The sequence below is a fragment of the Acomys russatus genome, chromosome 24 (assembly GCF_903995435.1).
Source record: "Acomys russatus chromosome 24, mAcoRus1.1, whole genome shotgun sequence".
Classification (NCBI taxonomy): domain Eukaryota; kingdom Metazoa; phylum Chordata; class Mammalia; order Rodentia; family Muridae; genus Acomys; species Acomys russatus.
Genome location: NC_067160.1, coordinates 17,854,486 through 17,868,030, shown reverse-complemented (window position 1 = coordinate 17,868,030; position 13,545 = coordinate 17,854,486). Strand labels below are relative to the sequence as shown.

The 13,545-nt window shown below is 45.7% G+C and overlaps 1 protein-coding gene across 2 annotated transcripts in view; it reads left to right on the top strand.

Annotated features, from left to right (window-relative positions):
* The first annotated feature begins 2,316 nt into the window (after positions 1 to 2,316).
* Positions 2,317 to 13,545, top strand: part of Cers6 (ceramide synthase 6) — a 254,092-nt gene continuing 242,863 nt past the window's right edge. Inside the window, exon 1 of one of the 2 annotated variants that reach the window (XM_051166944.1) lies at positions 2,317 to 2,628. In XM_051166944.1, the coding sequence (XP_051022901.1) occupies positions 2,459 to 2,628 (170 nt within the window). In that variant the 5' untranslated portion in view covers positions 2,317 to 2,458. The remainder of the gene's footprint in view (positions 2,629 to 13,545) is intronic. The other variant, XM_051166945.1, reaches the window with a different exon arrangement.

The following is a 13,545-nucleotide window of genomic DNA, read 5'->3' as shown; positions in this document are numbered from 1 at the left end:
GCAATTACCTTCCTAGTCCTGTGCAGAGCATCTTTCAGCACTACAAATGCTAGCCAGTAGGGATGAACCCTGCACTTGAGTACCAGGTGGACCTCTCCCCGTTCTATGGTGTCCTTCAGTAGTAGGGTGTCCTTGTCAAACTATGGAGGTATCCAAAAGCATTGGCAGTAGCCTGCAATATTCCGGGGAAGGCATCTATGGATCTCATTGACCAAAAACTCAAGAAGAGGCAAGCCACTCCTGGCCTGCTACTGGGGGCACTACTTAACTAGTGAAAGTATTCTCTCCTCCATTATAGAGCCATAATATAGAAATTCCTTTAATATATTTATACCTTAGAAAGCTTCCAAAATAGTAGGTTTCCATATGGCTTTTCCAAAAGGCCTTTACTGTCAGTTAGCCCTTGCTATATTCCCTCCTTTACTCTGCCCTCACGTATCCCTTTCCAGTTAATCTTCCTATTCTAATTATCCCCCTTATCCTTTATAATACTATATCCTATTTACCCTCCCTTGGAACATCCTCTCTTCCCTGATAGTCACTTACTAACTGCCTAACCTCTGTGGGTATTTTGAAGGAAACACACGTATCTAAAGGTTAAAAGCTAGTGTCCACATATAACAGAAACCACGCAATGTTTGTTTTTCTGAGTCTAGGCTACTTAATTAAGAATGATTGTTTCTAGCTCCATATATTTGCTTGTGATTTTTAACAGCTGAATGAAATTCTATTGTGTAAACGTGCCACATCCTCATTCGCCATTTATCATTGATGGATATAGGCTACTCCCATTTCAACTTGACACTGTGGTCAAGAGAAGACAGGAGAGGAACATGGACGGAATAGGGGGTTGGGCAGTTACAGGGGTTACTCAGATGTGAAGTCCTGGCTTTTACAGATCAGATGGGAGCCTAACAGGTGGTGAAGGGTGTAAGGTTATGGTTTTAAAATGACTTGGGCAGAATTTGTGATATTAGGTAGGAGGTCTGGAAACAAGGGGAACGGGGAAGACAATACCTTCCTTTTGGCTTGAGCTGTGGCCACAGGAAGGAAAAGCTTGAAGGAGAGATGAATAATTTGACCATCCAAAGAGAACTGCTATAGACTGAATTGTGTTCTCCCAAAATTCAGTGTACTAGTAATTGGAGAGAAAGCCCTTGGGGTGTAACCGCAATTGGCTCGTGAGGGTGAAGCCTTGGTTAGCACCCTAGCAAGATGATACAAGGGCGTGTTCTTTCTGTCACTGCAACAAGAGATTCTATGAGAAGACAGCCACCTGTCAGGAAGGGTGCCTCAGCAGCACACTAGATTCCCTAGTACTTACTCTGGTTTTGGACTTTGCCTCTGGAAGTATGACAAATACATTTTCATTGATTAAGCCTTATAGCCCGAATTAAGGCAAGAACTGACCTTTGCAATCACAGCTGGCCTTGAGTCAATTTCAAAGGGTGGAGAAGGCATGAATGACCGGAGGCTCAGCAAAGAGTAGGAGGTGAGAAACTGGAGGCCTTGAGAGTTTGGTTTAAAGTGGAAGAGGAGCAGGAATTAAATACTCCTCAACCCCATTACCTACCACGTCCAAATGTGGTTCCCGCGCAGCACTTTCAGAGGTTAGTGGAACAGTTACTAGTTACTAGAGTCACCATCACCACCACACCCCATCATTAAGCAATTAAGTAATCAATCACGAATGCCTAATTTCTTGTATTATTTCATAAATCAAAATAAGGGGCCTTATTCCTTGGGGGAAGCCAGCTCAACGAGAAGCAGTTGTGTAAAACGTGGCAGGAAGGGTCAAGGAGTGGTCAGGCTTGGGTTGGAGGCAGAAGTCTCTTGCCAAACCTTCCCCTACCCCCACTCCTCCCCAGTTCCGGATTTTCTTTTGCGCTGGAGAAGAGATGAGCCTTCCCCCTCCCACTCCTTCCTCCTTTGCCTTTGCGCCCCCTACTTCTTCTGCGGTTCTTTTTTCAGTGGAAGCTCGGCCCCTGCCAGCCGCCTTTTCGCCTCCCCGAGCTCCAGAAGAGGACAAAAGCGCAGCAACTCCAATGGGGCCGGAGCTGGCGTTCTGACTGTGTGCGAGCCAACTCCGGGCTAGGACAGAGGTGCGGGACGCGCTCCAGGTGCGGGTCCAGAGCTCGAGCGCGGCCCGCAGCCCTCAGGGCGTGGGCTAACCAGCCGCGTGTGCCTCGGTGTTTGACGCGAACGCCAGCCAATCAGGGCGTGCAGCCAGGCTGCCACGTGACAGGCGAGGCGGTCCTTTTTTCCCAGCGCGGCCAGAGGGAGGAGAGGAGTGGATCCGCGATCCTGAGAGCGCAGCAGCCGCGGAGGAGGCGGCTGCAGGCGGGAGCGGCGGCGGCTGCACGGGCTCCGGGCCAACCCAGCGCGCATCCCCGGCGCCCTGCGCTGCAGAGAGCTTGGAGGAGCGCGGGAGCCGCGACCCAGGAGTGGACAAAGCAAGATGGCAGGGATCTTAGCCTGGTTCTGGAATGAACGGTTTTGGCTTCCGCACAATGTCACCTGGGCAGACCTGAAGAACACGGAGGAAGCCACCTTCCCGCAGGCTGAGGACCTTTACCTCGCCTTCCCCTTGGCCTTCTGCATCTTCATGGTGCGGCTCATCTTCGAGAGGTAAGAAGGGCCGGAGCGCCTGCTCTCCTGCACACACGCGTGCACACTCGCCTGCTCCGTGGCGCACGCCCCCGCGCTCACACCTCCCAACCTTTGTGTTCCCCGTGGGGTCCCCGATTCCTCCGCCGGGCTGGCCTCTGGGGAGCTAGAGAGGGTCCAAATCGCCCGCGGATTTCCTCCCGGGCGCTGCAAAGGGGCCGCGGGGCGCTAGGTCGCCGGGAGCGCTCCACCTTCCCCGGCTTCCTCCTCCTAGAGAGGGTCGGCGAACAAAGGTGAGCTGCGGCCGGCCGCAGGGAACCGCTGCGTGGGGGCTTGGCAGTCTCCTTCAGAGTGATACTCAGCGCTTCCAGGCTAGGCTTCTCCTCCGGGGCTCGCCTCCACCCACCTGACGTCCTGGAACGATGGGGACGCGCGGCCCGGAGGGAGGAGGAGCACACACACACTTCCAGCCCTTCCACTCCCGCACGCACGCGGGAGACCGGGCCTCGCTGCAGAAGAATTTGCCCGGACCTTTGAAAGCTTCAGCTTGCTCTCTGGCTTCCCGTCTGTGACATCAAGTTTTTAGGCCCTCAGTCCTGGGAAGTGGGTGACGACTGCACTTCGAATCGTTAATGGTTCCTTTAAAGGAGGGCAGAACAGGACTGATGCCCATCATAGGAAACAGTCATTTGAAATCGATAGTAGGACCCTGTGACTAATCATAAGCTTCTTGCTGGCACCGGAAGACACTTGAAACGTTAAAAGAACTGTCACGTAATTCTGGGTATGAGCTCTAGATTTGGTTAGATCTCTCTCCATTGTATCCATACAAAAACTTGTGTTATTCTTATTGAGTCAGTGTTAAGTCACGAAACTAGATTTTGCCAGCTGTGCATTCAACACGCACTCTTGAAACAAAACCGGCACCACACACTTCTTTTTTTTTAACTGAAAAAAAAAAATCGCCTTCCTCTTTCCTCCTCCCACCCCCATTCATCAGTGAAAGCTGAATTTGTTAGATCACAAATAACCCACTTCTACTCCCAGGTCCCTTCCTCCTGCCTCCAGCTCACCTTGGCTGCTTCTGGTGTCTTGTTCACTCTTGGTTTGCGGAAAAACCATTATTGAGGATGTCAGAATGTATCTTTTGTGTCTTTGTTGCCTGAAATAGCAACAGAGCTTCCTGGGAACAAAAAAAAAAAAAAAAAAAAAAAAAAGAATATGTATTAAGGAAGGTGTGTTTTTCAATGGGCAGCATTGTTGCTTGGGAACTAAGTCAGCTGTTGCTGTGCTGAAATTGACTCGCACAAAGGGACAGCCCTTCTGTTTTAAACCGATTGGAATCCAGTGCAGATATGTCATTGATCCTTTCCAGCGCTCAGCCTCGCTTTGAAAAAGCGGTTATGTTTGAAGGCTGCAAATGTTTACTTACAGAGAAAATAGGAACTCAAACCTAACATTGCCTTCTCTGCAAAGACAAGCCGACTTTGTGGACTAATAGCTGCCTGCTGCCTGTGCGGGCCCAGTGGAGGGCTCCTCACCTAGTTGCTGGATGGCACCCGAGATGAAATCTGTCCCGATTCATTTTTTGGGTAGCTACTTGAAAGGAAGTCTTTAGTTATAGATCTTGGCAAACAAAAAGCAAGGCAACTGATGAACCATATGTAAACACTAAATTTTCCCAGCATTCCTTTCCATTCTCAGTCTGGGCTCTTTAGTAGGTTGTAAAAATATTAAAGATGAAGATATCTTGGTTTGTACTTGGCTTTCTTTGTCTACACACACACACACACACACACACACACACACACACACACACACACCCCATTGATGTAACATCTGAAGACTGAAGATTCAGTTTTCTTTTCCCAGAAGTATTTTTTTCTTCTTAGCATAATCTCATGACTTGATTTAAGAGTTTATACAGAAGGGTCAACAAGCAGCCTTCAACTGCTAGTCCTGCATATTTCCTCGTGTGTGTGTGTGTGTGTGTGTGTGTGTGTGTGTGTGTGTGTGTGTTGTCAAGTCCATTGATAAAGAGAAGACCTTTAATGAACTGTCTAAGAACTGGAGGTTTTTGATTAATGTTCAGAATAGTAATGCAGTGTCACACCTATGCAGTGGAATGCTCCTGACTTTGGGGAAAGTAACTACTTTGTTTCCACCTCCTGTAGTAGTGACAGATGTGATTTTTTTTTTAACCATTCAGACTCAGTTCTTTAAAAGCTGGAGAGTAAATATATCTGGAGTTAGAGGTTCTATATCTTTAGGTTTGTTATCAAACCCAAAGTACACAGCTTGCTCTTCAGCCTGTGGTACCCATCTCATCATTGTCAGTGTAGCCGAGCCAGCCCATACTGTTCTCAAAGATACGGCTCATGCTCTGTACCCTTTCCACATGACACACACACACAGGAAGCGTTTGCTTTATAGTGTTCTGTGATGGCTAGCATTTAAGAATCCCATTGAAAAATGAGGTGCTTCTGTAACGGAGACAATTCCTCCAAGAGTCTGCTTTGCTTGTCATTTATTTCAAACTTGATAACACACTAGGAGATCCTTGACTGTGCTTGATAATTATCTTTTACTAAATAAAGTCAGTAATGCTCTTACAAAAACTACGAACCCGAGTGTGTATTCTTTAGCATTTCACATCTCTCCCCACACAGATAAGCACTAATGAGTTGACTGAGTTGAGCCTTGTCAATTCTCATCTTTTTGTTTTTCCTTCCACCTGCTGGGGTGTGATGGAGGAGGCTCTGGTGGCCAGCGCATGTCATTTTCCCACAGCATATGGAGAACAATATGGTAGCCTGGCATGGCTGATTAAAAATAGAACAGTCTGAGGTCACTGACGAGTCTTTGAAGCACCCAGATCTCGCTGGATATTAGTAGCATCCTTGTGCTACCCTTAGCCCTGGGGCGGGGTGGGAGGGGCGGGACTTGGAATGAACCAGTGTACATGCTACCTGAACAGCAGAGTAGAACGGTTGAAAATACAAATGGCATCAATTCATGCCTTTAATCCCAGCACTTGGGAGGCAGAGGCAGATGAATCTCCTGAGTTTCAGGACAGCCAGGGCTACACAGAGAGATCCAGTCTCAGGAGGGGGGCGGGGACAATTATATTATGTTGGTGACTTGATGACCAAAAAAATTAACACTGTCGAATTATCATATGATATACTCCATTTCTTGATTTAATCTTGTTTGTGCTCTTCAGACTGTCTCTGGGAATCATAACAAATGCTTCTTCTAACTTTACTTTTAAAAAATATGTCATGAATGTGAAAGTTCGTTTGAACCCCTGTTTGGAAATAAAACTTCTTGGAATTATTCTTATGAAAGGTAACTTTACTGTATTTTGGTCAGACAGTACTGACCAGAGTCAGAGCTGCCAACCTCTAGTGAGCATGCGCATGGAGCTCAGCCCAGCTCCTGCCTTAGATTGCTTATTCCTCAAAAGCAAGTGGCCATTACTATTCAACAATGTTTTCTTTTTTAAAGAGATTTTTTTTTTGTTACGTATGGCATAGGAAATCTTTTATTTTTTTTAATCTCCGCATGACCTGACAAAAGGTATATTTGTGCAGTAAGGTGTAGTGCGGTATGCAATGATAGTTACATATCTCTCACCTGAACAAACATATCTATCACCTGAGAAATTTCTTATTTTTTTCCCATGTGAATATTTACTCTTGGGAGTTTTTGAGCAGTGTACACAATATTACTTCACACAATTGCCTTCCTATGTAGTAGGTCTTCAAAGGATGTTCCTCCTAACTAACCTTGGCCCACCTTGACCTCTGTCTTTATTCTCTTGTACTCTGTAGCCTCTGGTAACTTCCAGTCTACTCTTTGCTAATAGGAGAGAGTCATTATGTAAGGTTGGAATGTGTGTGTGTGTGTGTGTGTGTGAGTGTGTGTGTGTGTTTGTGTGTGTGTGTCCGTCCGCATGTGCATGTATACACACATGTATGCACACACATATGTTTATGAACATATAGTATTTATTCTCTAAACACCTGGCTTATTTCACTTCATCTATGTTGCAAATGAAAGTCGTTCTTTTCTTACAGTCAAAGAGCATTGCATTTTGTGTCTATAACTCATTTCTTCACCCATCTGTTGACAGATACTTAGCTGGATGAATTTGGCTGTTACAGTCATGATGCAGTGGCTTTGGTGGTACAGCTCTTTGCTGTTTTTAATTTTTTGGATATGAAAAGGTGGATGGTAGTTGGTAGCTGTGTGGTTGGGCTTTTATCTTACCCTATCTTTCCGAATCTCTGATTCTTGTGGCTCCCCTGATTTTGAAGATTGGTAATTATTATCTCCTAAGACTCTGAGGGAGGCTAACCATCATGTTTTGGCAGGCAGAAATAAGCCTTCTTAGAATAAAGGGGGTTTTCTTTTTCATAGAAATATTCTAGTCAATCATTTAAAAGGTATTTTTCAGTTGTGTTTTAGAACAAAAGAATCACTTGGGATGTTATCACTTGTGCTCCAAAATGTTACAATATCCCTGACCAACCCACAAGGAAGCTTCTGCTGAGAGAACAACTGTTTGATTTCTTTTAGACCTCTTTGTTGGAATCCAGAGATGAGCTGACACCTAGCTGAGTGAGAAAGCAGTAGCTCAATCCTGACAGAGCACCTCTCAGCGCCACACCAAGTGAGGAATGTCATTCTTCAGGAGTTGACACCAGCCCAGAGAGCAGTGCTCAGCCCCAGAATGGCTGTCTGTCCCCAAACCATTAGGGTATAGTTGTTTCGGTTTTGCCAAAGGCGATGTCTAGCTGTCCGGCTTCTTACGGTTTATCTTCTCTCTCTGCCTTGCTGATGAATTGAGTAAAGTCCCCTGAGCAGTGAGGGATAGATAGGGAAGAGAAAAGTAAGGGAGTGGGGTGACATGTTCAGGGTGGGGCAATGAGTCCAGGACTACTGTGAAAAAGTCCAGTACTGAAGAATTTTACTAGAATGTACCCTTTAATGAAAATGAAGCTAGCCTCAGACACAGTTCAGAGAAGTGGGATAGCTTTCGCAAGAGTGTTTTCTCTGCGTGAACTCAGTGTTCCATATTAAACTCTGTAAATGTGCCTTATTTAGCTTATTAGATAACGGTGTTATTGAGATAGAAACTGTGGACACCTGCTGTGCCACGGAGAGATATAAGAGGCAAGAGTTGATGTGGTTTTTAACCTGGTTGGAAAAAATTGTATTACCGTGGATATTTTGTGGGTAAACAAATACCCTGGACAGTGTTATTTGAAGAAGTTTAGCATAACTCTTTCGTTCAGCAAAATAAAAGATTTGCATTATAATGTGGATTAATGTAGCCCTTTGTAACAGGCTGAGTTGGGGGTGAAAGGTATGATTCGGTTCTTAACCGAATCACTGCTGTAGGATGGTAGGGGAAGTCTAACACTCTTCCCCAAATGATGTAATGACATTACATGTTATGAAACTAGTGCCCGGATGCCACTGGAGGCTTTAGGGTGATGTTCTCTGTTCTCCATGGGGAGGAACGGCTGGATGGTTTTCTCTGGGGTTGCTAGCTTGTAGGGTACTTCAGAAGTAGCTGTTTGTTTGTGCTGGAGAAGAGCAGCCAAAGGGGTGTGGGGTTTCAGATGGATTTCTTTCATGGCTTTGCCATGCATCGCCATATCTTCCTTAAGGTACCCAACTAGGCCTTTTGGACAGGTGCTGGAGACAAAGTGCCCACTGCCTGTGGAAAGGTCTTCAGCCCTTAAGTTTATGTCTTTCTCCCCATTACCAGACAAAACTCGACGTTCCAAAACAGTAGCTCGTTCTTGCAAAGCAAAGCCTCTCAAAATTTTGTTTTTCCCCTTCTATCATTGTCATCATCTCCTCTTCCTTCTCCTCTTCCTCCTCCTCCTCCTTCTTTGAGACAGGGTCTCTCGGTGTAGCCTTGGATGTTCTACCCACTTTGTAGACCAGGCTGGCCTCGAACTCACAGTGATCCACCTTCCTCTGCCTCTCGAGTGCTGGGATTAAAGGTGTGCGCCACCACGCCTGGCTCCTTCCGTCTTCATTTGATCACTTCTGAAATGCTTTTGAGTCAGGGTATTGGGGCTACAAATTTGCTTTATAGTATTGTCGCAGTACCTTTTGCCCCTTTCTCTTTGTTGTTTAAAGTTAAGCATGCTACCGTCTTACAGCACATCGGTCATTCTGTATTAGTGATGCATCAATAATTATTATCCTGAAGATTTTATCCTATAGCTTTTTTGTCCTTTAAAGTTACTCCGTGCTTGGGATGGTGGCATGCGCGCACAACCCCAGCATTCAAGAAGCTGTGGTAGGAGACCAGGAGCTTGAGGCCAACCTGGGCTATGTAAAAAGAGCTTGCCTCAAACCCCAAAGCTGAAGAGTGATTTCACTAACTTTAACTTAGGTCACCCTTGTTAATTTAAAATCTTTATTAACTGCTTCAGCCACTTATCCTACAGCGTGTGGTAGAGCAGCATGGGGTGGGTTCCCGTGTTAGGGGTGCGCCTCCTTTGTAATGCTGAAGATGTTTGGGGGCCTGTGTGCAGGGGTGAGGCTGCCACCTGTTCCCACCACTGCTGCTATTTGATGTTTGACTACAGTAATGATGGCATTGTTAGTGAGTAACTCTTTACATTTTGGAAATAATAGTACCAAGTAATATTTATTCTCTAATGAGTTTATTGCTGTATGGGCTTACTTCATTTAATCATCTTCCAAGCCCATGTCGACTAGATGCTAACTTTTACCCAATTTTACAGTTGAAAGTAAGGATTGAGGATTAGGGAAACTAATTCTTTCAGTTAACTCTATCCAACTGAGAATCCAATAAATTTAGTGGTCCATGGAAAGCCAGTAGCATGAAGTCATACACTTGGACACATGTGTGCACACATATGGTTTTTATATGCAAATTTTTGCCATTCCATGCTATGAATTTGAACACTTCTTGTGATTAAACCTACTTACACTATCTTTACACATTACATCGTTCTACAATGACAAGGAATTGTTTTTGTTGGATTTAGAGGCTGTTTTCTAGTTCTTATGGATTAATCTTTCAGTTCGTGTTGACTCCTTTCATTACTTAAAGTCTATTTCTTTATTTTACGCACATTGGTGTTTTGTGTGCATGTATGTCTGTACACCAGGAGAGGGCATGGGATCCCATAGGACTGCAATTATGGAAGATTGTGAGCCACCAGGTGGGTGTTGGGAATCGAACCCAGGACCTCTGGAAAAGGACCCAGGTCAGCATTGCTACAGCCTGCTATTGATTTCTTAAAGACATGTTTTCTCAAAGTTGCATTTCTAAGTCCCAAGGAATAACTACTCCAGTGTTCTTGATGGATGCAAGTTGCCAGATAGTTGCATAGAAAGACAATAGTCCTGGTAGTTTTTGGCAGAGTACAGATTTCATAGGAGACTTGAAGATATTTTCTGTTAAATATGATTGTGCCAGTCTGCTCTTCAGAATTAACTCATGTCAAACATTGATCAGTTTTGCTTTCCTTGAAGTAATGTACATTTCCTTGTTGGGATGAAGACATGAGATTTTATGGCAGAGAAGTGATCTCCCTCCTCCTCCTCCAGCACGTCTTCCTTCTGCTGCTCTTCTTGCTCTCTATTCCTCCTCCTGGTCCTCCTGCTCCTCCTCCTGCTCCTCCTGCTCCTGGTCCTCCTCCTCCTCCAGCTCCTCCTCCTGCTCCTCCTGTTCCTCCTGCTCTTCCTGGTCCTCCTCCTCTTGCTGGTCCTCCTGCTCCTCCTCCTCCTGCTGCTCCTTCTGCTCTTCCTCCTCCTCCTACTCCTCCTGGTCCTCCTGCTCCTCCTCCTGCTGCTCCTCCTCCTGATGGTCCTCCTGATCCTCCTGGTCCTCCTGCTGCTCCTGTTCCTCTTCCTCCTCCTGCTCCTCCTGTTCCTCCTCCTGTTCCTCCTGCTCCTCCTCCTGCTGCTTCTCCTGCTCCTCCTGCTCCTCCTCCTGCTACTTCTCCTGCTCCTCCTGCTCCTCCTCCTGCTGCTTCTCCTGCTCCTCCTTCAGCTGCTCCTCCTGCTCCTCCTCCTTCTGCTCCTCCTGCTCCTCCTCCTCCTGCTGCTCCTCCTCCTCCTGTTCCTCCTGTTCCTCCTCCTCCTGCTGCTCCTCTTCCTCCTGTTCCTCCTGCTCCTCCTCCTCCTGCTCCTCTTCCTGCTCCTGCTGCTCCTCCTCCTGCTGTTCCTCCTGCTGCTCCTCCTCCCCTTCCTCTTTCTCCTTTGAATGGTCTTGTCTTGGTCTGTTTATCTGGTCACGGTTACACTCTTGTATTTCTTCCTGCCTCCTACTTCTCCCTACAAGCATTTTCTCCATTAGGAAGGTTTCAGAGTCTACACAGTAGGGGGATTCCGGCAGGAGGAAGTAGTACAACTTGACTCTGTAGTGGAGAGTGAGATAGAGAGTCGGGCTGAGATGAGGGCAGAGCCAGGAAGACTGAATAGCTTTTTCAGGAAGGAACCTTGGAGGTAGGGTCTAAATTCATTTATACTATAATTCTGAACTTTTGATTTAGAAAAAAAAAAAAAAAAAGAACTTCAGGGCAGGCGAGATGGCGCAGCTGTTAAGAGCATGTACTGCTATGGCAAAGGATCTGAGTTTGGTTCCCAGCTCTCATGTGGGATGGGGGAGCAGCCTAGAACAGCCTGTAACTTCTGCCCCAGGGGCTCCATTGCCTCTGGCCTCCACAGGCACCTGCACTCACATCTACATACATAATTTAAAATAATAAAGATATATCTTCAAAAATGATAATAAACTAACCCATAGAAAAATGGAAACTGAAACCACAAGATACCTCCTCATATTTAGTAGAAGTTTTCAGTCCCACCTAATGTCATCATGTTAATTTGGTTTCAACATATGAATTTGGAGAAGGGAGCCACAAACATTTAGACCTTAACAGTAAAAAGGGATTATATACTTAAAAAAATGACTAAAATTAGACCTTTTGTGTTAAGTACATTTTACTCCAGTATAAGAAAAAAAATAGAAGATTAAATGACTTTTAAAATGTCACCCACTGGAAGTAACTATCTTCAATGCTCTTGGCTAGGCATCCTCTTGGTGTCAGTTCCCTCAAGCATTAAAATGCATAAGTATCTCTCAATTGGTGGTTGGTCCTCATCTTTCTGGAATTATCAGGCTTGGGTATGTGGAGGGGGAGAGTCAGGAAGAGACATGGAAATCCAGAGAGCACTTGAGCTACTGGGGTTTCGTGGAAGCCACTTGCATGGAAGAGCTTGTTTCAAGTCATTTTATTCATTTCTTTGGAGATAAGTTCTCTTTATATAGCCATGGCTGTCCTTGAACTCACTAAGTAGACCAGGCTGATCTTGAACTCATAGAGATCTACCTGCCTCTGCCTCCTGAGTGCTGAGATTAAAGGTGTGCGCCACCATTGCCTGGAAAGTCAGTTTGTTAATCAGCATAGCAGAGGGAGTGCAAGGCTCTGGAAAAGCACTGTATGTGGTTCCCCAGAGAGGGACCTCAGGGTTACAGAAGAATTCAGTGTGTAGTTCCCCAAAGAGGGCATTCAGGGTTCTGGAAGAGTACAGTGTTCTCCAGGATCCGAGGACTACAGTAACTGCATCCTGATCAGTACATTGAAAACAGGCCAGGATCATAGAGAGTAACCGTCGCCTTGGCCACTGATGGTTCTGAGGCAGGTTTGGGAGGGGTGAGATCAGAGTCTCCTGCTTCTTTCCAGAATCACATGCAATTTTCAAGCAAGTGATTAGAACATCTGAATACTTGAATATAATTTTTCTGAAAGCTGCATAATGTACAAGCTTGGATGTGTCAACAGACATACAGAGGAGTTGTCTTGAGAATCTATTAAAGTGTTAGTCATTGTAGAAAACTCTACGTTCGTTCTTTAATTCATCTATGAGGCAATTTGGGGCATTTTCAAAAAGGATTTCCCCCTCCCACCCCATGTCTTTCAGAATGAACCTCTTTCAGAGTGCTAGTGTGTCCTGTTCAAACCGTTGCATTTATTATCTCAGAATCAGATTGTGGGGTGTAGTGGAAATAACAGAATGGTTTTTAATTATGAGGGGGAGACATTCCTTTACCAGGTAATCTCTTTTGCACAGCGACTTAGGACTAACATTTGCTGGGACTTGCCATTGTCTGCATAAATGTCACATCTTATCTGGGAGGTGTTCAGGTTGCAAGCTATTGCCACTTCTCTAAAGCTGGCTGAAAGCATGGCTTCTTCATTTTCCATGTGTTTCTCCTCCCCCCCTCCACCCCATTAGTGAAGATGCTTTAGGGGCACAAAGAAGTCTCAGAGAGGGAGAGGAAGAGGAATCAGTTAAAGCAGGGACTGTTTGGCCAGTGCCAGAGAGAGTTGCCAACTAGTCTGAGTGGCCCTGCCGATGATCTCCGTTTAATAGATCAGCGTTTCAAAGCAGAGTAAAGTGACTTGGCCATTTAAGCAGAGCTGCAGTGTGGACACAATAGCTTGAGTGTAGGAAAATGGAGAAAGAGGCAGCCCGCCACTCTGGCGTTGTAGAGATTGTGAGAATAATGGTTTTGGGTATCAGGGGCCTTATCTTTAGGAGTCTTGGAGGGCTTGGTGGGGGATGGGAGGCCGGACTCATTAGTTCTGTGTGTTTCCTGCCCTTAATTAGGCCTGTGTAGCCATAGCTAGAATTAAGAGGAGAACAGATAGATAGCAGGAAGATTGTAGCACTCGGGTTAAAGTCTGGCCACTCCTTTACCAGATGTGTGGCAGTGGACTGAATTCTCTGGAATTCGTTGCCCTCAACTGAAAAGTTGTGTGTGCTTGTGTATGTGTGTGTGTGGTGGTGGTGGTGGTGGTGGGAGCTGTGCTTGCTTTGTAGTACTTGAGGACTCCATAGGAAAATATATTGCAAGGGGACCCAGTTCAAAAC